The sequence below is a fragment of the Agelaius tricolor genome, unplaced genomic scaffold (assembly GCF_023055355.1).
Source record: "Agelaius tricolor isolate 1412-34295 unplaced genomic scaffold, bAgeTri1.0.p SCAF_57, whole genome shotgun sequence".
Lineage (NCBI taxonomy): Eukaryota > Metazoa > Chordata > Aves > Passeriformes > Icteridae > Agelaius > Agelaius tricolor.
This window is the reverse complement of record NW_027269317.1, coordinates 281,840-308,699: the sequence shown is the minus strand read 5'-3', so window position 1 is coordinate 308,699 and position 26,860 is coordinate 281,840. Positions and strand designations below refer to the sequence as shown.

General features: G+C 48.4%; 1 protein-coding gene and 2 pseudogenes across 1 annotated transcript; 1 reads left to right on the top strand and 2 right to left on the bottom strand.

The window, feature by feature from the left end:
• The window catches only part of LOC139604941 (zinc finger protein 418-like), a 284,346-nt pseudogene that overhangs the window by 234,003 nt on the left and 23,483 nt on the right, over positions 1-26,860 (top strand).
• Positions 1,466-3,262, bottom strand: LOC139604881 (uncharacterized; annotated as a pseudogene).
• LOC139604880 (zinc finger protein 892-like) lies at positions 18,085-21,698 on the bottom strand. Its single transcript, XM_071456196.1, has 2 exons — positions 21,651-21,698; positions 18,085-19,446 (listed from the first exon to the last, which is right to left on the bottom strand). The coding sequence occupies exons 1-2, from the start codon at positions 21,696-21,698 to the stop codon at positions 18,442-18,444; spliced, it is 1,053 nt and encodes a 350-aa protein (XP_071312297.1). The 3' UTR covers positions 18,085-18,441.

The following is a 26,860-nucleotide window of genomic DNA, read 5'->3' as shown; positions in this document are numbered from 1 at the left end:
CACGGCCGCCCCCACACCCTGCCGGGGCCCCGCCTGCAAACAGTCCTGTGTGGTTTTCCACATTTCCTGCTCCTGCTGAACTTTTTGCAGAGCCTGCGTGACTCTGCCCCATAATTTAAGATTTCGCCCCGAGCCTGAGGACAAAGCCTCCTCTGCTAGGGCCCCGGTACAACTATCCCACACTTCGAGGTGGAAAATATCCACCAGCTGCCCAATAACCCCAATCCGCAGGAGCCTCGACACTACGAGGATAAAATCTCCTGGCTCGCAGTCTATGCCCCACTGCCTATGAATTTTAAAAATGACCTTTGGGAGGTACTCCATTTTCTCCTTCGCCGGTCCTCGGCGCCAGACTTCCTCCTTTGCCGGTCCTAAGCGCAAGACTTTCCCCTCTCGCCGGTCCTCTGGGAGCGTCCTCCCTGCCGGGGACAGTCCTGCTGCTCCGGCTGCCGTTCACTCGCCCAGGCGGTTCCTGCTTCCCGGATTGTCCCGGGTTTCGGCACCACTTGTTGCCGCCGCTTGGGGCGTGAGGTCCTGGGTCAAGAACGGCTCGGTGGCAGCACCTTTGCCACACGGACCAAGTACACGCACACACCAATGTGGTGGACGGTAAAATGGCCTTGATTAACAGTTGAACCAGGTCATTTATAACAGGGGTTAACGGTAAAAGGTAACAGTAAAAGGGGAGGGGTTCTGCCTGACCGTAACATCGCAATATCTTAACCTCCCACACATCGGACCCTCAGGACCCTGCTGCCGTAGCTGTACTGACAGCCTTGAGGAGCCAAATCCCCATTCCAGCTGAAAGGGATCTTTGGGATGGACAGGGTCCAGTGCTTGGTGAGCTGTTGCTTCAAAAAACAGCAATTGCAATGCTTCCTCCTGAGAAGGAGTCCAATCCCATTTCACCCCATTTGCTCAGCAAGTCATGAAGGGGCCTAGCAATTATTGAAAGATCTGGAATGTGTTTTCTCCAGAACACTAATAATCCTAGAGCTTGCTGGAGATCTTTCCTGGATTCAGGCATTTTGATCTGATCTAAAGAGGTTAGGATATCAGGTGGAATACATGTCATACCTCCTTTCCAGCAAATTCCCAAAAACTTCACTTCCTGAGAAGACTTCTGAATTTTCTCTGGGGGCATCTGCAAATCAAGACTTTCTAAGTGAGAGATTATTTTCTGCTGATGTTTCCCTACTACCTCTATTTCACACACCACCCCCCTCCCCAGCCCAGAATGTCATCAATGTATTGATAAACAGCTACGTTGTCAGGTTTGGGTATTTTTTCTAATTCCTGGGCTAAAGTAGGGTGGGCCAAAGTGGGGGAGTGTTTGTAGCCTTGGGGAATCCTAGTGAAAGAGTATTGCTGTCCTTCCCATGTGAAGGAAAAACAGTCCATATCTTCTGGCTGTATGGGTATCATAAAAAACATGTCTTTGACATCTATAGTTGCCATGATTGAGTGAGCTTTTTCTTGAATTGATCTCATTAATTCAGCCAAATTTGGGACTGCTGCTGTAAGAGGGTCTGTGTTGGCATTAAGTCTACTGTCAGCCTCCACTTCTCATTGGGTTTCCAAACTGGCCACACTGGCAAGTTGAAAAGAGAATGGGTATTGACTATCACTCCTTGGTCTCACAAGTCCTGTATAACCAGTTGATGCCCTCTTTGGCACCAGAAGGTAGAGGGTATTGTTTTACATGAGTAATTTTGCTAGACAGTGAGGAGGATGCAGCTTGGAGCAGTCTAATGTTAAGATGTGGCACGCCAAATGACCACAGGAATCCCTCAGAATCTTCCCACTGCCTCCCAGCAATAACATCCATCCCTAATAAATTGTTTGGAATATCCCCAATTTTGACATCTAATTGATTCTCCTCTCCATGGAGCATGAGTTTTACTAAGGCCACATTCATAGATTCTGTAGTTCCTAGGGCATTTAAAGCACAACATGGTTTCTTTGTTGGAACAATTCTACACTTCTGGGCATCCTTTTTGTTAGTGCAGAGATTTCTGCCCCAGTGTCAATCAGAAAGGTTACAAGTGCCTGTTTGAGGCCTGTGATAGCTGTGATCAATATATCTCCTGATTTATGTTTAGTGAGCATTCTCAGATACATCCATGCTCCAGCCCTTTGCTCACCTATAAGGGATGGAGAGCCTAGTTTCTCTGGTTCTGTGTTTGCTTTGGCTCACATCCTAAATTCTGAGGGAGAGGCTGGGAGAGGGTTTCTTTTGGCTCACTGGCTGGATTCTGAGAAGGGAGGGGTGCACTGGGTTGAACTGAAAAATTCGGTTTCTGATAGTGCCAATTAGTTATTATTTTCTGTAATTTATCAAGGGGCAAACCATCCATCACCTCTCTGGGGACCCCCCTTTTAACTTCCAACAACCACCAATGGTGGTGGTTAGAGATCTGTTTTCCCTTCCCTAAATTTTCACCGTGAGGAGCCGTGATAAACCAAACACCGTTTTTTTTTTCTGATTTCTCCTCCAGGGTTTTTACAGGTCCATATCATCTACTGTAATTAATCAAATCTACTGCAACCTCGCTCCATGTCCAAACTTTATGGCGACTGGCAGGTGAATCAGATTGAGAAGCTGGGGGCTGTGAGGGGATGGAGTATGGAGTGAAACCAGGATCAGTAGATCCAGTTTGGTCAGTGGGGTTACCAAGGAATCTATCTAGTCTCTCTACGGGACCCAAGGCCATTATGGTTTTCTGTAAAGTAATTGCTGTAGGTTTAGGAAGCCCTCAAATTAAAGGAGTCATAATTTCAGGCTTTACAGGTAATTGCATTGGTGACTGAAAACCAGGAATCAACCTTTTTCATGAATCATTTGCAGGCAGGTGGCTTTGTGGGCACCTTCCAAAAGCTGGTCGGGGGCACTGACTATAGCTAAAGGGTCTCCCCTTTCCAAAGGATTAATTCCCCCAGCCCAGAAAGGCACACATTTTGTCAGGGACCACGTGTCACACTTATCTCCTGTTGTTAAGAAAACTCCATGTCCCCAGTACCCACTGGCCTCCTGTTCAGTTAATTTAATTTGATCTCCACCAGTGAGGGACACTTGGAAGACATATTCTATCTCCGATTCTTGTGGGAGGCACCCAAATTCTTTCTTCACCTCAGCCAATTTGGTAGTGCTGAATGGTATTTGTTTAGTTGTGATATGTGGTTCAAAATCTTCATCATTAATATAATTATATTCTGTTTTAACCAAGGGTCTCAAATGAGGGCAGCAGTTTTCTCCACAGTTTTTTTACTGCCTCTAGTTCCTTATGGGGATAAATCTGTTTAATGTGAGGAGTTTCTTTTCCTCTGCCTGTGTTGAGGAATCAGCATTCAGTGAATTCTTAACATGTTCCTCTCTAAGGGCAGCTCGTAACAGATGGATCTCATTTCTTTCTTCATTTAATTTTTTGCCAAATTTCAACTAGGCTTTGAAGGGAGTCCATTATAGCTTTTTCCTCACTTCTTCACTTTAAGAGAGTTTTTATAGCTGCTGTGAGACAAGCTCCCACAACTGAGCAGAGAATAGTTTTATTTTTGCCCAGTTTAAATTTTGTTTCATGTTGTAAAGAACATACTCTATCAATAACATTTTCCAAATTAAATCAGTTACTTTGTGCCCGTTCTTCTCCTCCGGGAGAAGGTTTGGCATTGTGTTTGGCTAGTAGAGCATAAAATTCAGCTTTAACTTTTGCGCTGAGGTTTTCCGTCATTTTGTGAAGGGACCAAAACCATGACAGGGAGGTGTAGACTTAAGGCACACAACCACACAGCCTCTGCTGTGTTTCCCTTGCTTCCCTGGGTGGGTGAAGAGACTAAATGTGCCTGGGAGGTTCTACTCAGTTACTTCAAATAGTCCCTTCACTTCCCAGACAGTCCAGATTCACACATACACAAAAACAGTTTCCCTTTTTGCACTAAGAGATCTTTTGTGAAATTCTGAAGACAGAACCCTCAACTGAGTATGGGGGTGCTTTTCACCTAGGCATGTGCAGTTTGTGGGAAATTTGAGTCACTCCCTTTCCTTTTTAGACAACCACTCACCCCTTTCAGGGTATCGGGCTCGGTGCGGCTGGAGAGAAACATCCTTCCCCTGTTACAGACTACACACAACCCTGCAAACCCCTCTGTCTGTCAGAATCCTGTTCATGATGGCAATTTAATGTCACGATCCACTCGTACAAGTGGGGTTGTGATGGTTCATTAACTGATCTCAGAGTGAAAAAACAACATGGAGGGGATTTCACTCTTAATCAAAAGAAATGCACCTTTTATTGAGTGCCCACAGCAAATACGATAGAAATATTAAAAAGGAGATAAAGGATAGAGGGAGAGAGAAAAAGACAGGGGTGGGAATAGCTACCAACGGAGAGACAAAATCCTCGTGGTCCAGCCAATAGATCCATCTTGTCACGCTGGGGAGAATCTCAAATTCTTTGCATAACTCAGGGGTTTTTTATAGTCATCCACCAAGGGGAGAACAGATAAAAGACAATGGAGAATTAGTCTATTGAAAATGAGTACAGAAAGTCCATGTTCCTAAACAGGACAAATCAATCTCAGCGGTGAGCGAGACCCATTGTTTCAGGATTGGTGTCTATGAGAAACCAGTCTTGGTGCAGCAAACACACCTGCAGGCAACACTTGGCAAACATCCCACTTCAGTCAGGCCAGTGCCCCTGTGTTAGAATTTTAAGGGTCTCAGTCTCAGTCCTTGGGAGGGGGCTTCCCTTACAGTGCTTGTGAGGCAGATGAGGGATCTTCTATGGGGGGATCACCAGAGTTACCCCAGAAAGTTCATCTGGCCAAGAGGTGGGGAAATTCATGGGCCATTGTGATGAGCAGGGATGGTGAAGCAGGTGTAAGTGTACAGAGCAAGCCGCTCCCTGTCAGCCCCTGCTCAAAGCAGTTGTAACGTGGGGGCACAGCAAGCACAGCTGCAAACAATCACTTGGCGAGCATCCACCCCAACCAGGCCAGAACTCCAGCCAGGGTCCTCAGGGTCTTCCTCTCTGTCCTTGTGACGGTCGTGAGGCAAATGAGGGAAACTTTGGACCGTCTCTTACAACAGTTTACTTTATCTCTTCCTCAACAATCCCCCCTCTGGGAGATATCTTCTGTTATTGGGCCCTTGAGTGTCACTGCATGACTGATAACAATTTCATCATCCCATTGTGAGATGCTCCGGCCAGAGGGAGGAGCCAAGCATTCCTACCTGGATATAATTTGACATTGGGAAGAAGAGAGACAGCCTTTTCCCACTGGATTCCCAGAGGAGCAGCTTTCTTTTCCACTGCATTCCCAGGAGAAGTCCAGGCCCATCTATGCCACCACTGGACCTTGAGAGGAAAACTCCACCCTTCTACAGGATCACTGCTTCAACAGAACCCCACCTGTCACTGCAGGAGCACTGCAGCCTCCATTTAATTGGACTGCTACCACCATCCTGACCTTTGGGAAAGACATTCTGTGCTGTCCTTGTGAGCTAGCAAGGCCTCCTGAAGATAAGGAGAAGCCCTATATCTCTCCTGAAGGAAAACCAAGGTCATTACCATGGAGACCAGAGGAAGGAGAGAAAGTTGGGAGATATGGACTCTGGCTGGCTCGCAGAGTGATGTGGCTCCCTGGTCGCCTACGAGGCACTTTGTTTCTCTTTTATGGCCAATGGGCATTGTATATGTGTTAGATGGGTGTAAATATCTGGAAGAACTATAAAAGCTACGTTGGTTTAATAAATTTCTCTCTTGCACCCTTTTGATGGAGTCATGTACTTTTATACTGTGTCATACCCTATAACGACACTGACCCACAGGGTGTCAGGTCATATTCTGACTCTGCCAGTGGGGTTTTTTGTTTGTACTATTGCATTTGTAGTTTTAGTTTTCCTAGCAAAGAACTGGTATTCTTATTCCCATATCTTTGCTTGAGAGCTTTTTATTTCAAAATTATAATAATTCAGAGGGAGGGAGATTACATTTTCCATTTCACAGGAAGCTCCTGCCTTCCTCAGCAGACACCTGTCTTTTCAAACCACGATGGAATGTCATCCATCTAATGTAGTATGATGGCATCTGGGAAGGTCCTTTGGGTGGGAGATAGGACATTGGCCATGTACCACTGGCACAGAGGGTGAGTTTTTCTCACTTTGTGGGGGGACTTGCCAGTGGTACCGCTTCAGATGTGCCTGTTCAGGGAGGGGATGGAAAAAGCGAATCTGGGAGCATCTCGAGGATAGAGAGGGATGTTTAAAAAGTGGCCTTTGATATCTATGACCACCAGTCTCCAATCATGGGGAAGCATGAAGGGAGAGAGAAGGCCAGACTGCAATGACTTCGTTAATTTTACAAAGATCATGGAGGAGCGTCCACCTGTCCTTGCCAGGTGTTTTGAGAACAAAGACAGGGGAGTTCCAAGGGCTGTTGGTAGGTACAATGTGGCCCCTGGAGAGCTGCTCCTCCACAAGAAGCTCGAGGGTATGTAATTTCTCTGTTGAGAGGGGCCACTGATCCACCCACGGTGGGGTGTCAGTCTTCCAGGTGATGGTGGGGTGGTGCACTCTGCAGTGGCCCCAAATAGAAATCCCGGGACAGAGGTGGAATATCAAGTCAAGCTCCCCACTGGGACAACAGGTCCCTGGCCCACAGGGTGGTGAGTGCCCTGACTACAAATGGCCTGATGGTGGCAGTTTGGCCCTCCAGTCCCTCTGTTGTGATAATACGCTCGCTCCTCATGGAAATGGCAGCTCCTCCAATTGCCGAGGTGACTCCAGTGACAGGAGTCAGCTCCTGGTTCAGGGGCCATTGAGGTTCTGTAATGATAGTAACGTTGGCCCCTGTGTCCACCATCCCTTGTAGGTGGATGTTATTACCTTTATTCAACTGACTGCACTTTATAAGGGGCTTGTCTTGGCCCATGATTTCAACCCAGAATGCCATTGGGTGCTCTGGGATATTGTCTATGCTTAATGGCAATAAAAAGGCTTGGGCGATCACAGTCTCTCTGTGCAGGAAGTGTGGTGGTTTTGTGCAGCAGAAAGTGACTGTGATTTCGTCAGTTGGCCCAACAGTTTGTACTTCCACTATAATATGTATTTCATTTGGTCCATGAATACAATTACCTATTACCAGCACATCCCTCAGGCCCTCTAGGGGTCCATATTTTCTGGTGGGAATACGATAGAAAGCAGAGTCATCAAATTGTATAGACAAAGCACTCACCAGTTGGTGTCACGTCCTGACCTGAACTTGCTGGAAAGCCTTGGTCACTCTGGTCTGTTGTTCGGAGTATGAAGAGCTCTGCGGGAATTTCCCCACGTATTGGACCTCCAGAATAGTGGGGAGGGTACAGTGAAACAGCTTTCCATTTGCTGTCTTCACACGGGGCCACCCTGCAGTCTGTTGGAAGTTTTTTGGCTGATAATGGTGCTGGTGGTGGTGAGCTTACTGGTGATAACAAAACTGAGAACAGTTGTTAGAATGTCTGTTGCAATCCATACAGTGTGATGAATGGCACCTCTTTGGTGGCTGCTGGTCTTTAGGCATTTTGTATTCTGGACAGTCCTTCAAAAAAAGGCCCAGTTCCCCACAATTAAAACATTTTGCAGCGTCTTGGGATGTTAAAAAGGCCCTCTCCCTTAGAGATTGCCCTTGCCACGGTGTGTTCAGTGGAAGATAATTTGGTGCAGGCCTCGTCCATCTGGTTGATTGTAGGTTCTGGGTCAAAGGGGAGAGCTCTTAATATTGTTTTGCACTCATTGTTTGCCTTTGCCAAGGCCATTTTATTTAGCACTTCCTTCTTGGCCTCTGGGCCTTCTATTTGTCACTCAAGTGCAACTTTAAGTCTGTCTACAAATTTCATGAACATTTCACTTGCCCTTGTTTAATGTTAGTGAAGCTCTGTGTATGTAGGGTGTCGTCGAGAGTGAGGAGCAGGGATGTCTTTGCAGCAGTGGTGATGCCACTGAGTGCAGCTTCTTGTAAGTCCTTTGCTTGGTCTTGTGGCTTCTGGAAGTCACCTTCTCTTGCCATTTGTTCAAGGGTTAAATTTGGTTTGTTGGCATCTTTTGAATATGTGTCCGCCAGTGATTTGAGATGCCTTTTTTACTGCCTCTCCCACAGCATGTACTCGACCGGGGTGTGAGACTCTGTCCAAAGTTTCTCTCATCTGCCTCACGATCGTCATTGGGGACCACTGAAGAAAAGACCCTTGTCTGAAGTTTCTGGCCCTGTTGGAGAAAGTTACGTGCCAACGGCTCCGAGACCTGAGCACAGTGCTAAGCTATTGTTCACAGGTGTTGTTTGCTGTATGCTGCACTGAGCCCAATGAAAGAAGAAGGGGGCATCTTGCCTTTTTGCAGCAATAGCCTTGGAAGCTGTCCCACCTCTCAGCCTGGCTGGACTTCTCCTGAGTCTTGGGTGGTCCCCCCACAGAAGACCCTCACCTGTTTTACAACCACCGTGACAGACAGACTGAGATGTAAGGAGCCTCTCCATCAAGGAGTGAGACATGAAACCCCCATGTGAAAAGGCCCCTCTGCTCCTTCCAAGGACTGGGACTGAAACCCCCAGCCCGGGGCAGGTGTGTGGGGGAGGCAAGCTGACCAAAGCGAGATGTTTGCCTGCAGGTTGTGACCGCTGGACCAAGAAGACAATGGCTCTCGTTTACTGCTGAGAACATGGACTACCTGTTACATCTATTCCTTATTGTATCTGTTTACCCCCCTCCCTCACAATTTTCAATAGAGTTATCATAAAAATAACCTCTGAGTTAGTGAGAGATTTCAAGATCTCCCCAGACGTGACCTGGTGAACTCCATTGGCTGGACATCAAAGGACTTGGCTGTTCTATGTTTGGTAGCTATATACCTTCTTTTCTCTTCCTCCCTCTTTTCCTTATTTTTCCCTTTTTCCCCCAATTCCTCCCCAATGCATTTGGTTATTCAATAAAGGTGCATTTGTTTTGATTATCACTGCAAACCCTCCTGTGCTGTGTTGGTTTTTTGCACCCTGAGATCAAATCCATGAACAATCATGAAACCCGTTCGTAAGGATGGATTGTGACACGGGGAGAGTAGGCAATTCATGATATTTTTATTTTCATGCACGACCAAGACACAGTCAGAGAAGGTGGCTTCCAGAAATTTTTTTAAGAAATGCAACCCCCAACCATATTCCTTAGCCACTTTGCAGAGCTCCTTCAACTCCCCATAGGGGATCGGCTCCCAGGAATTGATTGCAGTCACTCTTCTGCTGTGTTTACATATAATTGGCAAGCCCACAATCTTTTTGGTGAGCTCTGAGCCCTCCCAGTGGCTTCCCTCTGCAGCTTGGCCCAGTGATCCTCAGACTCAGGACTGGAATCCGGGTCTGCAGAATCCCTACTCTCATCCTCCGAGGAGGATGGAGGGCACTTGATGACTGCATGGAGCCTCTTGGGGCAGCCAGAATCTGCCTGTTTGTGGGCAGCTGTGGAAGCCAATATGGGCTCCTTCTGGTCGCTGTCATCACCACTTCTGGCTCCAATGTTGTGGGAATGGGAATGGGAGGGACCATCAGGAGGAGTCAAGAGAGGAAGGGGTAGGGTTGGTGTGCACAATGGGGAGGGGATTCCCGATAGAGAGGGGAAGTCCCAACATGGACACACTTCCTGACACAGAAGGGAGGGGCAGGGTGCGATTACAGGAATAGAGGAAGTGGGAGGAGGGTCAGAGGTGTCGTTTTTGGCAGAACAGGGAGGTGACAAAATGGCCATTGCCTTTGTGGGGTCAGCACCATTTTGTGGAGAAAGGGCAGAAAAACTTGGAGAGGGAGAAGACAAGATGGCGGGGCTGGCCACATTCCTGGCACCATCTGGGAGAACAACTGGGGGTGGTAGAACTGGGTACATGGGCATTGGTAAGAGGGTTAGGAGAGAGCCCAAGGCAGCATGGCCAGTGCTGCCCTGGAGAGGGGACAGAGGACACTGGGAGATGTCAGGGTGACGGTAGCAACCCTGTGCCTGCTGGCAGGATCCATCTCCCGATCCTCCCTGAGGCAGGGAAGAGAGTTTAGGGATGTGAGGGGAGGAACGGGGAGAAGGGGTGTTAAACTGGGGTCCCGAATGTTTCCCAACGTTTTCTACAGACTTAACAATAAGGCCAAAGGATAAAATTTCCCCACTGAAAGATCCCCTTTAACTCAAAGAACATAGAATCTTTTCCCTATATGGTCCCAGAACTCATTAGAATGAATTCCCTCATAACATCAGGAAAATACTTGAACAATCAATGAATAAAACATTTTAAATCTCCCTTTGAAAAATGAAAATTTTCTCCAACAAGGATTCCTTTAACTTGGGTATAAACTTCCCTGTGTGGGTGGATCAGTTTGGCTCCCATCCCCACACTTCCTCCCAACATCCAAGAGGAAAAGAAGGCAAAAGAAAGACAAAAAAGGGTGACCCCCAAATATAATACTCACATGACAGTGGGTCAACAAAACCTCTCCAGGTTGTCTGTCAGCTTCAACCAATCTTCTCGCCTCAAGAACGTTGCCGGTCGCCTGTGTGATTCCCCAATAAAACTTAGGAGTCTCCTCTGGGAATTGGCTGCTCCGAACATGGCTTAACTTCAGTAGCCAAAAAGCTACTGAAGACACCTCCAGGAATGCTCTGAACAGGTCCCTGTTCAGGCTGCCAGCTGTCACAAGCCACAAGCCCGTTGGTGGTGGAGAGAGAGGCAGCGGAGCCGTGACCTTCCAGAAGTGTCTCCAGTAATGAAGCCGCTCGGTGGCACAGGCACACACACACACACACAATCACTGCAGCACACACTTCTCTTGTAGAATCACCAACGACAAAGAAACGGGAAGGGTCTTTGTATGGATGCCAGAGAAGGAGGTTTATTCCAGCCATGCACAAAGGGGTTCAGGGACAAAGACAAAAAGAACAGTGGAAGGTCTGGGTTTAAATACAGGGGAAAAGAGGGGGGCGGAGCAGAGCATCAGGGCCAATGGGCTGAGGGCTCAGGGCAGTAAAGAGGGGAGACAAGGGGTGGCAACCAATAGGGTAAAGAGGGTGGGACACTGAGGCAATATGGGGCCAATGGATAAGCAGGGAAGGGAGAACATTCAAGGACATAAATATAAGGAAAAAGGGAGGGAGAGGCCAACAGTCCAACCAGGGAAGTAGAACTGGGTACATTTGCATATACAACAAAGCATCCTGGAAGAGGGTCTGCTCAATTGCCCTGAACAGGGGAGATTTCTCCAACATGGGGCCTGTTTGTCTGTCCAAAGGTCTATAATGGCCTTTGTTCTGTAGGCCCACCGGCCTCCACAGATGCTCAGTGGAAAAAGGGGTTCGAAGCTTTGCTTGTGAAATTTGTGAGACATGCAAACCAGAATATTGCAGCCCTCATGACTGACCACCTGGCCAGAGAAGGAAGCCACTCAGACCCTGTTGGGCAAACCCACATTCCTAGTGAGGCCCTTGAGGGTATTACTGAAGCTGTGCATAGCACATTTTTAAAGGTTCCTGATGCTGTGAGACCCCAAAAAGTATTTACTTATGTAAAGCAAGGACTGGCAGAGCCTTATATGCAATTCAATGGCTGCTTGAAACAAGCTCTTAAAAGACAAATTGAGAATGACATTGCCAGACAGGTGTTGCTTTCAAAATTAGCTGCTGAAAATGCTAATGAGAATTGTAAAAAACTTCTGAAGTCCTTGTCTAAGGAGGAGCCCACCCTGCTGTAAATGATAGAGGCATGTAACCACCTGTGTGCCTTCAGCATAGGGCAACCGTTACTAATGAAGCTTACTGTGGGGGCTGGTATAGCAAATGCCTTTGTGTGGAAGGGGCCAACAGCGGGCCTGTTAGCTAAAGGAGTGAGAAGAAAGGTAAGAAGCAAGAAGTTGATAAGGAGCTCTCTCCAAGGCTGTAACTAAGGAGAGCAAGAGAAGTGAGGAATTGAAGAAAGATAAGAAGAGAACTTTGCAGCTGGATGAAGTATTTTTAGAAAGTCAGTTGAAGTCACTGTAACTTATTACCAATGATGTTATGTTGATTTATGGTGGCCAATAGTTAGGGTAGAAGAAGTATAAACAATTAGAAAGTGTATAAAAGGTCAGCCATGTTCGATAATAAAGAGTTGCCATCTGAGACTGTGGTCTCTGCCTTGTGTCATGACTGGCCTGACAGTGACATCTGGTGACCCTGATGTGATTCAACACCCTTAAGAACATACTTGATCTGGACCCATACGGGATCCTAGAGACTGGCAGCCATGACTCACTGGGACGTAGTGGGGGAGGCGGCGTTGGTGCAGCTGAGAATGGCGGGTGGAAGCCACAGGGAAGCCCAGACCTGATTTTCTCCTATCAAGACACCTGGAAGTAGGTGAGCCACCAACTAGTAATAATGGGAAATAATTTTTCTAATGAAGAAGAGACTGTTTTGGCTACATGGAAAGTTTTGTTAAGAAATAAGGGAATTAATACTTCAGACTATGCCCTTCGTAGTATATTGCTGTGGGCTAAATCACAGGATTTTGGCACTGATCCCGACACAGCATTTAGTGTTAAAGCATGGGAAAAAGTCGGGGACAGACTGTGGGAAGTCATCTGAGTGGGAGATAAAACTGTTGTTGATCTAGCTGTTACCTGGGGATTGCTTTTTGAGGCATTAAAGGAATGGAAAACAGAGCGAGAACAAACTGAGCAGGATGCAGATGAAGAATCGGGGTTGATAACAGAAACTGATGAAGGGGATGAGGCAGAGGGGGCCTCTGATGGGGAACTTGGTGAATCTATCCTTGAAGAAGGTGCAGGTGCCATGCAAGTTACCAGGCAGGCTACCAAAGCTTCCAGGAAAGCTGCCAGAGCTTCTGGGCTGGATGCCAAATCTTCTGGGACAGCTGCCAAAGCTTCTGGGAAAACTGCCATAGTATCTCCTTCTCAGACTCCTAAACCTCTTTATGTCACAGCTGCGCAGCAGCTCCTGATGGTGCCTGTATACACCACACCACTGCACCAGGTAGCTGAAATGTCTTTAGCAGAGAGAGAAACCCAGTCTTCTGCCCCCCTGCTTCCCTCTGCTCTAGCCCAGCCATCTGCCCCCTCGCTCCCTTCTGAGCTGCCTGAACAATCTCCAAGGTCGTGTCCTCCATTACCTGACAGTGACAGCGACAGCGAATCAAGTGATGAGTCTCCCGCAGTAACATCGGAGTTGGGGCAGGGAACTGTTGACAGTTCACCTTCTAATAGCTGTAGCCCTACTGCCCCATGGACTTTGCCCCCACGTCAAGTAACTGGGCTTCCTTGAGAGCCTCAGTGTCCTGGGTTGACTATATGATGCTTTTATCCCCAATTATGTTATGTTGAATAATAAGTTTTGCACCTTATATTATGTTGAATAATAAGTTTTGCACCTTTAAGAGTGTTCCAGAGAGTGAAGCAGCAGGAGAGAAGAAGCAGCAGGTTTTTTTCAGACACCGTACTCACTCCTCCACATTTCTGCCCCTGGACTGTTGTTGTCTGCGGATGGACAGACAGTGGGACAGAGCTCTCTTTTGCTTTTAGTTAGTTTTAGCTAGCTGAGGCAAAGAAGTTCCCTACTGTGGGGACTTTTGTTTTTTTCCCTTTTCCTTGGAGCTCTTGAAACCCGCTCTGGACTGAACACCCAGGGGAGCACGGGCAGCTGCATCTGTGGCCCACCAGGCCGGGCCTGGCCTGCAACATTTCCAGCACCGGAGGGACTGATCAGAGACAGAGTGAGCTGAGCCACAACCCGGGGAGGGACTTTCTCAGTTTGTCATCTCTTTTGGAGTGGCAAGAGATTTTATTGTTTGATATTGTTAAGGTTTTGTTGTTTATTAGACAGGTTTTTTCCACCTTTCTCCAAGGAGGTATTTTCTCCCAGACCAGTTGGGGGGAGAAGAGCAGATTGGATCTGCTTTCCTACTGGAGCTCCTTTGGGGGATTCTCTCCCAAATTTGCTCTAAACCTGGACACTCAGGAGTTTTGGGAATTTGTTAGGAAGAAAGCAGCTGAAGAAAAGAATTGGGACCTGATAGAAAGATTAGGTGCTCCAAGAGTACCTCAGGAGAACAGTGCTAATGCAAATGTTGCCTGTGATAACCCTATGGCTTTTCCAGGTTTTAAAGCAGCTCCTGGAACAGGGCAGGATGACAGTCATCACGTCTTTGCCTGGAAGGTTGTGCAAGATCTCCAATCGAAAGTGGCTCAGTATGGCATTAATTCCTCAGAGGTAATGCAATTAATATGTGTAATTAATGCAGATATGCTTGCACCTTATGACATCATGCATATTGCTACTATTTCATTCCAGCCAGTACAATATGGTGTATTTCAAGAAACTTGGAGGCGAGTGGCTGAGCAGACAGCTGTAACAAATGTGCAGTTGCCTCAACACGACCCTCATCATGCTGTGGGTGTTGATGCCCTACTGGGCACTGGGCCTTTTGCTAACCCAGATTCCTTCAATTTTGGCACAAGCTCAGCAAATTGGCACGAGTGCTTTAATTAAATCAATGGAAATGGCAGCTCCAAAACAGAGATATGATACTATACAACAAGGGATGAGAGAACCATTTTTGCAATTTGTGGAAGAGCTTGCTGCAGCTATTGAAAAACAGGAAGATGATGAATCTTTGCGACACAAATTCTGTATACATTTGGCTAAAGAAAATGCAAACTCAGGCTGCAGAAAGATTATTGACACTTTACCTGGAGAACCCACATTGCCTCAAATGATGACTGCTTGCTTGAAAGTTGGTTCAGTAGACCATAAAATAGCAGCTCTTGCTGCAGTTCTAAGACCTTGATCGAAATGCTATAATTGTGGACAGCAAGGGCAAGTAATGGCACAGTGTAATACCCAGAAAATAACATCTAAATCAAATGCAAGCAGCAATGTTGTGTGCAACCATTCTGATAAATTAGGGCACTATGCTAAACAATGCAGGAGTAAATATCATGCAAATGGTCAGCTGTTGCAGGGAAACAGGAAGAAGAGCGCGAATGGGCATGTGGGAAAACAAATACCCCAAGAACCACAGCAGCAAATGCGGGCCTCCCCAGCACTGCAAAGCTAAACATTTGTGAACAATACTAAGGGGCAACAAGTGGGTCTGCAGGGATTGATATACCCACCACTGACACAGTAACCATTCTGACAAAAGAAATGTGCAAAGTGCCCCTCGATGCCTGTGGTCCAATAGGATGGGGATTGAGTGCGTTTTTGATGGGAAGATCAAGAACTACACTTAGAGGTATTCATGTGCATCTAGGACTTATTGATGCTAATTATTTAGGACAGATTCATGCTATGGTATCCATTGATGACCCTCCTGTCACTATTCAGAAAGGAACTTGCATTGCTCAACTCGTACCTATTGTGAGTTCTGTTCTGAATACAGTGGACCGAAGTCGTGGCACAGGAAGTTGTGGATCAACAGGGGTACCTCAAGTGTTCTGGGCTGAGAAAGTTACAGAGAACCATTCAGAAAAGACATGCATCCTCACTGCCAGTGGATGTCATCCAGGAACCATATCAGTAACAGCCTTGATTGACACTGGAGCAGATGTCACAATACTCTCGTGACTTTGCTGGCCTCAATCGTGGCCTCTCACTCATGCAAGTTTTGGACTTCTGGGGTTGGGTGGTGCTACAACAGGTGGCCTGTCAGCCATTGTAATTAATGTGAAACATCCTGATGGCCAACAAGCTAACATCAGACCCTATGTTGCCGATGCTCCTCAAAGTTTGTGGGGATGACATTGTTTATCTCAATGGGGTGTCAAAATTACTACGGATTTTTAATGGGGGCCACTGTGATGCAGGGCAATGAACGTCCAGTTGTAGCCTTGATATGGTTGACAGATAAACCTGTCTGGGTTGACCAGTGGCCCCTTACTAGCGAAAAGCTTACTGCCCTGCAAGAATTCGTCACAGAACAATTTCAAGCAGGAAATATTGAAATATTCCTGGAATACCCCTGTTTTTGTAATAAAAAAGAAATCGGGAAAATGGAGACTTGTACATGATTTACGGCAGATAAATGCTGTAATGGCAACAATGGGAGCTTTACAACCAGGCCTTCCTACGCCTACAATGATTCCACAGGAATGGCAAATAGTTGTCATTGATCTGAAAGATTGTTTCTTCACTATTCCATTGGCTGAGCAAGACAAAGAAAAATGTGCTTTTACTGTGCCTTCCATAATCATGCTGAACCCTGAACCCAATAAAAGATATCAATGGAGGCTACTTCCCCAAGACATGAAAAATTCGCCAACTATTTGTCAATGGTTTGTGGCACAGGTCTTGTCAAAAGTGCAGGAGCAATTTAATAACTGCTACTGTTATCATTACATGGATGATATCTTGTTGGCATCTGATAACAAACAACAGTTATCAGCTCTTAAACAATGTGCTGTAACAAATTTGAAAGCTTTTGGTCTGATCATTGCCCCAGAGAAAGTGCAGGAACACATGCCTTGGAAATACTGGTATGTTAGTGACTAACACTCAAGTTATGCCTCAACCTGTGAAGTTAGACATTGATGTTAAAACTGCTACTGATGGACAGAAATTGGTTGGTTTAATAGGTTGGATTAGATCATATTTAGGCATAACTAATCATCAGATGCAACTATTGCATGATTTGCTGTCAGGCACCACCTCCTCTACTGATGAGAGGCAATTGACCCCAGCAGCAAAGACCCTAGAAGAAATTGAATTAGCCTTAGCACACACATTTGTTAACAGATTAGATACCTATGTTGGTGTTCAAGTGTTTATTTTGAAGGACCATGAAATACCGTGTGGAATACCGTGTCAATGAAGTGATAACTGGGAAGATCAACTGCATATTCTGGAATGGATATTTTTATCTTTCAATAAAGATAACAAAATGTTGTAGTGTGTTTTTATATTTTGTAATACTTTGAAGTAGTTTGTTTTGTATTCCCATATTTTTCCCAAATGGTTTATCCCAGACTCTACCCCCCTCCCTTTACTTGTGTTATCCCTTTCCCGGGATGAGATCATCTCCAAACCCCCACCCTGGCTCTCTGTCAATCACTCAGCATCCCATCCCCCTATCCAGAAGTTTCGGTCCAAGTTATCGAGTGATTAGCCAGAGGCTAGGGGTCAGCCCCCCAAGTCCTGCCCCATACGCTGTTCTGTGTGTCTATTCCCCCAGCACCCATCCCCCAGAGATACCTATTGGTTAGTAAAATGTTATCTACTTTTGGTTTCCTTCCCCCTTTAAATGTAACCTTGGGATAGCCCCCCCCCCCCCCCCCCCCCGGGGCTCTCGGCAGGAGGCCCCCTGAGGTGCAGAAGCTCCTTCGGGACTCCTTAATAAAACCTTGGATTAACCCCTGCTGGGAGTCGGCCCTTTCTCTTCTACCGATGTCTCTGCCGTCTCTGCTGCAGCGAAGGCAACCAGCCTGAGTGCCCTCAGCACCCTCGGGGCATAGAGAGTGTCTCCCCGCAGTCGGCCGTGTTGGGGCTGCTCCCCCCAGTGTCTGCCAACTCAGGTCCGGCCCAGGGGCTCCTGAGAGGCTTGCAGAGAGACTGAGACAACAAAACAGTAAAACCTCTTGCTGCTCTAAAAGAGAGACAAAGTCACCAAGTCCCTCTGTGGGCTGTAGCTCAGCTCACTCAGTCCCTTATCAGTCCCTCTGGCGCTGGAAATGCCGCGGCCCAGGCCCGGCCCGGTGGGCCACAGGTGTGAGCTGCCCGTGCTCTTCTGGTGTTCAGGCCAGAGCAGGTTTAAACAGGTCCAAAGAAAAGGGAAAAAAACACCACAGTTCAGGAACTTGTTTGGTTCAGCTAGCTAAAACTAACTAAAAGCAAAGGAGAGCTCTGTCCCGCTGTCTGTCCATCCGCAGACAACACAGTCCCAGAGCAGGAATGTGGAGGAGCAAGTGCAGTTTCTGAAAACAAACTGCATGCTCCTTCTCTACCCCTTCACTCGCAGGACAGGTCTTGAAGGTGTAAAACTTATTATTCAGCATAAACAGAACAGACTGGGGAAACAAGCACCAAATAGTCAACCCAGAATATACCTCAGGGACCATTCAGTACTCCTTGATGTCACCAGAAGATAGGATTGAATGCAAAAGATTTTATGGGGTTGAAATTACACAAATCTGCTCTTCCCAAGGAATTCCCATTGTAGGCCTGCGTCCTGATGGAGGTTCCTGCCTCTGGGTTTATCTAGGTACCCTCAGAGAACCAGGAAGATGTGGAGCCCCCCAGCCAGATGCCTTCCAACTTGGATCACCAGGACCACGGATCATCAGGGCTCTGCCCAATGGGGGTCACTGGGGATCATCCGATGCGGATCCTCTCATGGGGGATGGAGCTGGAGCAGCGCACAAAGCTCTTTCCACACTCGGGGCACTCACAGGGCTTCCCTTAGTGGCGCCTCCGTTGGTGTCGGGTGAAAGTTGAGCTCAATGAGAATCTCATCCCACACTGCCCACACTCGTAGGGCCTCTCCCCGGTGTGGATGCGCCGGTGCAGGGTGAGGGTGGAGTTTTGATTGAAGCCCTTCCCACAGTCGGGGCAGCGGAAGGGCCTCTCCTCGGTGTGACTCCGCTCATGTTTGAGAAGATCAGAGCTCCTGTGAAACCTCTTCCCACATTGGGGACACTCGTAGGGCCTCTCCCCAGTGTGGGTGCCCTGGTGTTTTCTCAGGTCAAAGTGCCACCCATAGCTCTTCCCACATTCCAAGCAGGTGTAGGGCCGTTCCCCCGTGTGGATGACCTGGTGCCGAATCAATGCTGAGCTTCCTCTGAAGCTCCTCCCACATTCCCCACACTTGTAGGGCTTTTCCCCAGTGTGGATCACCTGGTGTTCCGTCAGCTGGCACTTGATGCTGAAGCTCTTCCCACACTCCCCAAACTCATAGGGTTTTTCCCCAGTGTGGATCCTCTCATGTTTCCTCAGGCCAGAGCTGTATCTAAAGCTCTTCCCACACTCCCCACACTCATAGGCCTTTCCCCCAGTGTGGATCCTGTGGTGTTGCATCAGGCTCCCCTTCTGGCAGAAGCTCATCCCACATTCCCCACATTCATAAGGCCGGTCTCCAGTGTGGATCATCTTGTGTTGCATCAGCTGGCCCCTCTGCCTGAAGCTCTTCCCACATTCCCCACACTCAAAGGGCTTTTCCCCAGTGTGGATCACCTGGTGCTGGATCAGATCTAAGCTCCGACTAAAACCCTTCCCACATTCCAAGCACTTGTGGGGCTTCTCCCTGCCATGAGCCTTCTCCACCAGCTCTGAGCTCTGGCTGGATCTCTGGCCGCCTTCCTGGCTCAGGGGGGGCTCTTTCCTCCCTGCAGCTCCCTGGGCTGGATTTGCAGCCCCTCCTCGTGCGGAATCTCCAGGGCTTTTCCTCCTCCTCCATCCAGACACGCCCTAGGAATGAAAAATCCTGGTTTGGAGAAAAAAACAAGATGAGAGTGCCTTGGACTGGGAGTTCCTCCTTGCCCAAGTTCATCTCATTAGGTCATTGGGCATCTTGTGTCTCTAAGAACCTCCAAAACACCACAATTCAGCACAAAAGTCCTCCAAACATCAAGACACAGATCAATAACTTCCAAAACATCAAGATTCAGCAAAAGCCCCCTCCAAATATAAAGATTCAGCCCCCACAAAAAAACAAAGCACCAACAATTAGCCCAAGAAAGCTCAGAAACACCAAGATTCACCCCCGGGAAAATTGTGGATCCCAATCCCCGGTCACCTGCTGCATGTGGGGGGGGCAACGCTCCTGGGACTGGGGTCAGAGGCTGCAGATACAGGGAGAGGTGGAACCTTGTGCTGCTTCCTCTTCCTGTTCCTCCTCCGGTGTCCCCACTCTTCCTCACACTCCTCTTCCTCCTGCTATTCCTCCTTCTCCTGCACAATCCCACCTTCTCCTCCCACGGGCATCGTTTGACCCTTTTGTTCCTCAACCCTGCTTCTCCTTCCCTTCTCCTCCTGCCCCAGGCCCAGCACCCGCTGCCGGCTCCCTCTTGCCCCCAGACCCACAGCATCCCACGGCAGGGGCAGGGATGGAGCTGGGGCAGGTCGGGCTGGGGCAGCGCTGGGCTCTCGGCCGCTCCCGCCCGCACTCGGTCCCCACTGCAGCCGCTCCCGCCAGGACAGCGCGGGGGGGCCCGGCCTTGGCGCTGCCCCACTCCCACCTCCCCAAATTCCCCTCGCATTTGGAGAACAGGGCATGGATGGTGTTGGTGTGCTGCAAAGGGACTGGGTGAGGGGGAGTGTGCAGCAATATGCTTAAGGCAAAAAGCCGCAGAAGGAATCTTTGTGGGAAGGAAAAGGATGATGGAAAAGAGAAGGAAGAGAAAAATACTGAGGACTGGGATGTTTTTCAGCAGGGTCTTATCCTCAACATTTGCCAGCTGATCATTTGTATCCCCGGTTTCCAGGAGAGGAAAACAAGGAGGTCAGGGTTTCAGGGGGTTTCTCTGTGGGGGGCAGCGGCAGCAGCGGGCGCAGAGGTGCGGGACCGGGAGCACGGGCTGGGGGCCTGGGGGGAGCTGCGGGGCCGGGCCGGGGCTGTGGGGCAGCCGGGGCTCAGCGCCGGGCGCTGCCTGACCCCACCAGCCCCGGGCAGGGCCGGCAGTGGCCCCCGGCCCCCAGGAGGCTGCGGGACGCCCCGGCCGCTGCCCGGCCCCGTGGAGCTGCCGGCCCTGCCCGCCGGGGGGCGCCTTTGGACACTGCGGCAGGACAGGGACCGGCTCTGGGATACGGGCTGGGGAGGGCACCCTGAGCACAGGGACGAGGAGCAAGGAACACCTGGGAAATACAGATTGTACATGGAAGGATCCAGATTTTCTTCTAAGGATTTGGTTTGGGTCCTTGGAGAAATGAATGATTTTGCAGAAAACTTAGCAGCTGTCAGAAGGTTAGGGTTAGGGTTGAGTTGCTGATGAGAGCTGATTGATGGGTGCTTGGGACCTCTGGTTTTTTTGGGAGTTTTCCCAGGAGCGGGGGAGGGGGGGGACGGGGGAAGGGTGCAGAGATGCCGGAGGATTCAGGCTGGGGGTAGGGGCTGGGCGCAGTTGCTGGCCCTCTCTCAGTTTTCTGTCCCTCTCTCAGGTTTTTGGAGGAAGGCAATTGGAGCCGCTGCTCTTAGGCTGCTCTTTCCACTGCTGCTGACAGAGCCCGTGTGAAAAATGTCTATGATTGGCTTTTCACAAACATTAAAATAAGTATTATACATGTTATGTTAGGAAGTTATGCTGTAACAATTTTTTTAAGTAGTGTGTTAAATGTAGTTTTGGGTTATAACATAATGTTAAAATAGAAACTATGTATGTGTGATAGTTTTTTAAAAAAGGAATGAGGACTCACACCAGATAGCAGCCACAGGACACCTAAATCTTTCAGAGAAGAATATTTTATTGCTCAATTATCAGAAGAAATGAACTTGTTCCTGCCTTGCTCAGCCCTGAAGATGCCATCAGGATGAAGAGGAAGAAGCTGACACTGACCAGACAGAATCCTTTGTTGGAATGGAATTTATGTATCACGTATGAGATGTACGAATATGCAATGGGCTATGGTTTTTCACAGTTAATCCTCTATTAACGTGTGTCCTTTTTTGGGCTTACTTTGCCCAGGAAAAGGTACCCGAGCCGTTTGTAACTCTTTGTTTCCATTGTCTTGTATTGTCCTAAATCCTAATTGTCCAAATTTTTATTACTCTAATTGTATTACTATTTTTATAACCATTTTATTACTATTAAACTTTAAAAATTTTAAAAACAAGTGATTGGCGTTTTTCACAATTATGGTAGCAGAGGATGGTTACCAACACCTCACTGCCGGTGCTTCAGGAGAGTCAGAGTGGGGAAGGTGCCCCCTGCCCTCTTCAGCAGCCTCGCTCTGTTTGCCCTGGGGTGACCGACAGACACAGGTTATGGTGGACAAAAGGAGACAATAAAACAAAGACAAGGGAAAAAGGCTCCCTACAACCACGGCAATTGGCCCCCTAAGAGTAGTAATGTGCACGAAGAACATGGGAAGGAAAAGGGATTGGTAAGTATTTCTCAGGGGGGATGAATGTGAGTGAATGAGAGGCGGGCTGGTTGTGCCAGACCTGCCAAGTGAGTGCTGGAGTCTCCCAGGCTGCATTTCTGACTTTCCACGGTAAGTGGCCAGTAAAGAGACAAAGTGAATGTTAAAAGGAGTGAGAGAATCCCCCGGGGTAACTGGGACTGGGTCTCAGAGAGGGGCTGGACCCCTCGGAGGAAGGGAGCAGAGGAGTTTCCTAGCCCAATCCACTAGGAAATGGGACAAAAGGGGCTCCTAAAAACCTGCTGGGCTGAGGGATTAATATTCCAAGAGCATTCAGGGTAAAGCAAAATTCTGCCGGATTGAGGATATGCTCAAGAGCATTTGGGATTGGACAACACAGGTGGATTGAGAAATAAAAAAATGCCCAAGTGTTGGGGAAGATGAAACAGGAAAGCCTTATAAATATGATTGTCTGGCAAAAGATTTTGACAATATAGAAACTATAAGCAAGATTGAAATCAAAGCAAGCTTTGAGATACCTCAGTTAGTGAACAACTGGAAAACAATGGTGTGGCCCAACTGAAGGTAATCCCCTTTTAATGAAACAATTCCCTCTGCTTGCAGACAGATCCACGGGTCAGAGCAGATCCTGCCAGCTTGGCAGAAGGGGTCCAAAGAGGAGTTTTTACGGTTTAAAATGTAACACAGTGTGGTAATGTAATGATTCTTATAGGCTGTATGTAAATGCTATAGGACGTGCATCTTGTACTACATTGGCTGTTGAGAAATAGAACATTCGACACAAAAGAAGATTTATTGTGTTGTAATGGGAACCTTACTCTCTTACGCTTTTGCTCTCTTACGTTTTACTCACTCAACCTCTCATCCTCTCTACCCCTCTCTTCTCTCGGGCCTGCTCCGAGCTGTGCCTGGCAGCTCCAAGCAGGGCCCTGCACCCGGGCCCTTTGCAATAAACCGCAAGTTCCAGGGCCTGGCTGCAGAGATCTCTCGTCTCCGTCCGTCCTGACCGTCCTACCCCCCGACGCTCCTACACCCAAGAGCATCTGGGGTTGGACAACACAGCTGGGTTGAGGGATATCCAAGAGCACCGGGACTGACCGGAAACACCTATACTTGTAATAGGTGATGTGAATGTAAAAGGTACCTTATTGTTGTCTTGTTTGTGTGTGAGAGTGAGTCACACACAAAATCAGCCTCAGCTTCCCGGGCAGGTGGGAAGGGGGGGCTGTGGAAAGAGATGTGTGTGACCCACAAATAAGCCATTGTCCTTTGGGTGGGTGGGGGCTGTGACAGAGCATGTGTGTGACTGCAAACGGGCCATTGTCCCCCCGGGCCTGTGAGGGGGCCGTAGCTGAAGAGTGTGAGTGACACAAATCAGCCTCACAGGTGAACGGGCACCGGAGGCAGCAGAGTCAGGGCCCTCCCAGGAGGCCGGGAGATACTGAGACCCAGAGGCCAACGCCAAGGGGAGGGAGCCACAGGGAGCCGCGATTCTCTGTCAACAGGGATCCACTTTGTGTCCTGAGCGTGTGAAAGAATGTGTGGAAGTGAATGAGAAATAGAAGCGAGTGAATGTAGACAAATCAAAGTATATGTAATGTAGATTGTGCATTTTAAGCTTCACTATATCTCCTTGGAGGGAGGTGTATTGCACTGAAAGTAGTGTGAGAAAAAGGTTTTTTATTTTTAAGTGTGTAGTTGAAAGAAAAGTGGTATTTAGGTTGTTAGTGAAAGTGAAAAACAGAGGCAGATGATGAATAGATAAGATCTTGAAAAATGAGACAGAAAACCAGTAAGTTGGATTACAGGGGAAAAAAAAAGAAAAAAAAAGAGGGAATACAAGCATACTAGCAGAGATACCCCAAAATAGGCCTTTGGCAGTTATGTTAGCTAATAGAGATACAAGTCCTTGCAAAAGGAGAAAGTACAGGGTATGTAGTAGTTGATGGGAAAAACATGCAAACTGTGGAAAAAGGGAAATTAACCTTAAACTAGTAAGCTCAAACTCGTGAATTATATACTTTAAAAAGAGCACTAGAATATTTAACACAAAATAAAGGAACCATATATACTGATTGAAGGTATGCCTTTAGCGTAGTACATACCTTTAAAAATTTGGAAAGGAAAAAGATTACTTAATTCAAGAGGAAAAGGTTTAGTACATGAGGAACTTATTTCAGAGGTTTTAGAGGCATTAAAATTACCTAAAAGAGATAGCTATAGTACATATTAAGGAACCCCAAAAGGGAAAGACCCCAGAAATAAGAGGAAATAATTTGGCAGATGACGAAGCCAAGGATACAGCAGAAAGTGGAGCTGAGTGAGTTATGTTAATATTAACTCCAAACGAGGAAAAACTGGAAATTCCTAAGTTTAGGGAAGCCGAGAAAAAAGAACGAAACAAGACAGGAAGTGAACAAGATAAATCAGGGAAATGGAAACTTCTTGATGGAAGACAATTACTTAATAAAATGTGCTTACTAGGAAAATATTAGAAGACATGCATCAGAAAACCCACTGGGGTAATCAAGCTTTGTGTGATCATTTTTTAAGGAACTATGGGTGCACTGGGATTTTTGGAGTAGCAAAGCAAGAAACTGAAAGATGCTTAATTTGCCAAAGGATAAATAAAAAGGTGATGAGAAAAACAACATTAGGAGGTCGTGAGTTAGCTCGTCGACCATTTCAAAGTATCTAAGCAGAAGTTTAGATTTGTTAGGCTCTGGATTTATTTGTAAAAAAACCCATTTAATCTAGAAGAAAGAGAATATGCCATAGGTTAGACAGGAGATTTTAGGAGAATAAAAATCTTTAAAGCATGAGAAACACCCGAGACAAAACAGGAAGAGAAAAAGGGGAAATGAAAGGGAGGGGAACAAGAGGAAAAGTCAGAAAGAGAGTGGGATCCTCTGCAGCTCTTGCCCCCTCCGTTCGCGGCCGAGGCGCCTGTCCCGGGTCCCGGCTCGCTGCCCGCCTCAGCTCCGCCTGCCCCGGTTTCCATCCCAGGTGCGGGCTCACTGCCCAGGGCAGCTCCACCTGCCCCGGCGCTGGCGGTGAATTTGTGTGCCCTGCTCCCACTGCCCGGCCCGCGGCCGCTCTGCCGGCCATGCTGGGGAAGATGGGGGTTGCTCTGTCCTGCCGCGTGGGCCGAGGTCACCGCGCCGACCGCACCGAGGCCGGGTCCCAGCCATCCCATCCCCGGCTGCCCTGCCCGTGCCAGCTGCGCTGGGCACCGCCGCCGCTGCTGCCGGGGTCTCCCACCTGCCTTTTCTCTGCCGGGAGCTGCCGGATCAGCCGCCATAAGCCATGTGGGGGCTGCCCACGCTCCGGCTCGGTCTCCACGGGAAGATCCCCCTCTGGCGATTCCGGCAGCAGACCCTGCCCACACTCCGACCGAGCCTCGGCGGGATATCCTCCGTGCTCCAGCGTGGCTGCTCTGGGGGCTGCAGGGGGATCTCTGCATCCCCATGGATCTGCAGGGGGATCTCTGCATCCCCATGGATCTCTGCATCTGGCACCGCCGTTTTTGGAGGCACCAGGAATAGGCTGAACTCTGCCTGAAGCTCTTCTCACATTCCCCACACCCTTCCCGGCACAGGGAGGCTTTTACCTCCTCACAGCTCCCCAGGCTGGGTTGGCAGCCCCTCCTCGTGTGGGATCTCTGGGGCTTTTCCTCCCCGTTGGATTCCTGCGCCGTGGAGCCGTTCCAAATGGCCTCTTCCACGAGGTTCTGTGGCAGGGATTTGTTCTCCCTGGTCTCTGTCCGCAGCTCAGTGCGTGAGGGAGGAAGGACAAGGAGAGGAAGAGACAGGGAGAAGGGAAAAGGAAAAGGCAGGAGGAGAGGAAGGAACAAGAAGGAACAAGGGAGGAAGGAGATGGGAAAGGAACATAGATGGATGTAGGACAGAATGAGGAGAAGAAGGAGGGTGGACAAGGAGAAGATGGGATTTGCCTCCATGCCAGAGGGAAGGGGAAGGAGATCCCCCCAGTCCATCCCTGGCAGGATGGCGTTGGCAGTGAGGCTGTCCTGCAGCAATGCTGGGCTGGGAGATGGAGCAGCAGGGAGGGGAAAGGGGCAGTGATTCCTCCTGCCCTGCCTGGCTGTCCCAGTCTGGAGCGTCCTGGCGCTGCCGAGGCCCTTGGAGCGTCCAGCACTCAGGAGCCCGGAGCTCACGGCTGCTTTATAAAGCTGACAAAGTCGGCAGGATGGGTCTGGGTATGCTCTGCAGCAAACTGGGTTTATTGGTACAGGAGCAGGGGACAGAGCTGAACAGGGTCCAGGCACAAAGACAGGGTGCAAGCTGAGGGCACAGGGGTTTTTATATGGGGTAGTGAGGATGGAGCTGAGGGTCAGGGTCCAATGGACATGGGGGAAAATGTGCAAAGGAGGGGTTAAGGGTCCGGACAGCTAATAGGCAAACAGGGGCAGAGGAATGCAGTAAACTGGGGCCAATGGAGGGACAGAGAGCTAGGGACTAATCAAAGATGGGTAATAGGGGGTGAACTAGGGTAATTAGGCCAACAGGCCAATGGGGTAACATAACTTTCCAAAAATCAGCATGTGCCGGCAAAGATCTATAGGAGAAGCAAGCTTGTCACCATAACCTTGAAATCTATTCTTCTTATTGGGGACCAGTCCTACACGGGTGGGAGATTGAGACTCCCATGGGCCTCCACACCAGTGCATCTTCCTTTTCCTCGCAGCCTCCTTCTCCTCCGTCCAGACAAAGTTTAGGGTTGACAAATCCTGGCTTTGGGGGAAGAACAAGGGGTGAGCACCTTG

What these genes read in the sequence shown, in the direction of transcription:
- LOC139604880 (XM_071456196.1), bottom strand. Translation starts at nt 21,698, where the DNA reads ATGGAAACAAAGAGTTACAAACGGCTCGGGTACCTTTTCCTGGGCAAA. An exon ending in GGTACCTTTTCCTGGGCAAA is followed by an intron (nt 19,447 to 21,650) that starts GTAAGCCCAAAA and finishes TTTCATTCCTAG; the next exon opens with GGCGTGTCTGGATGGAGGAG.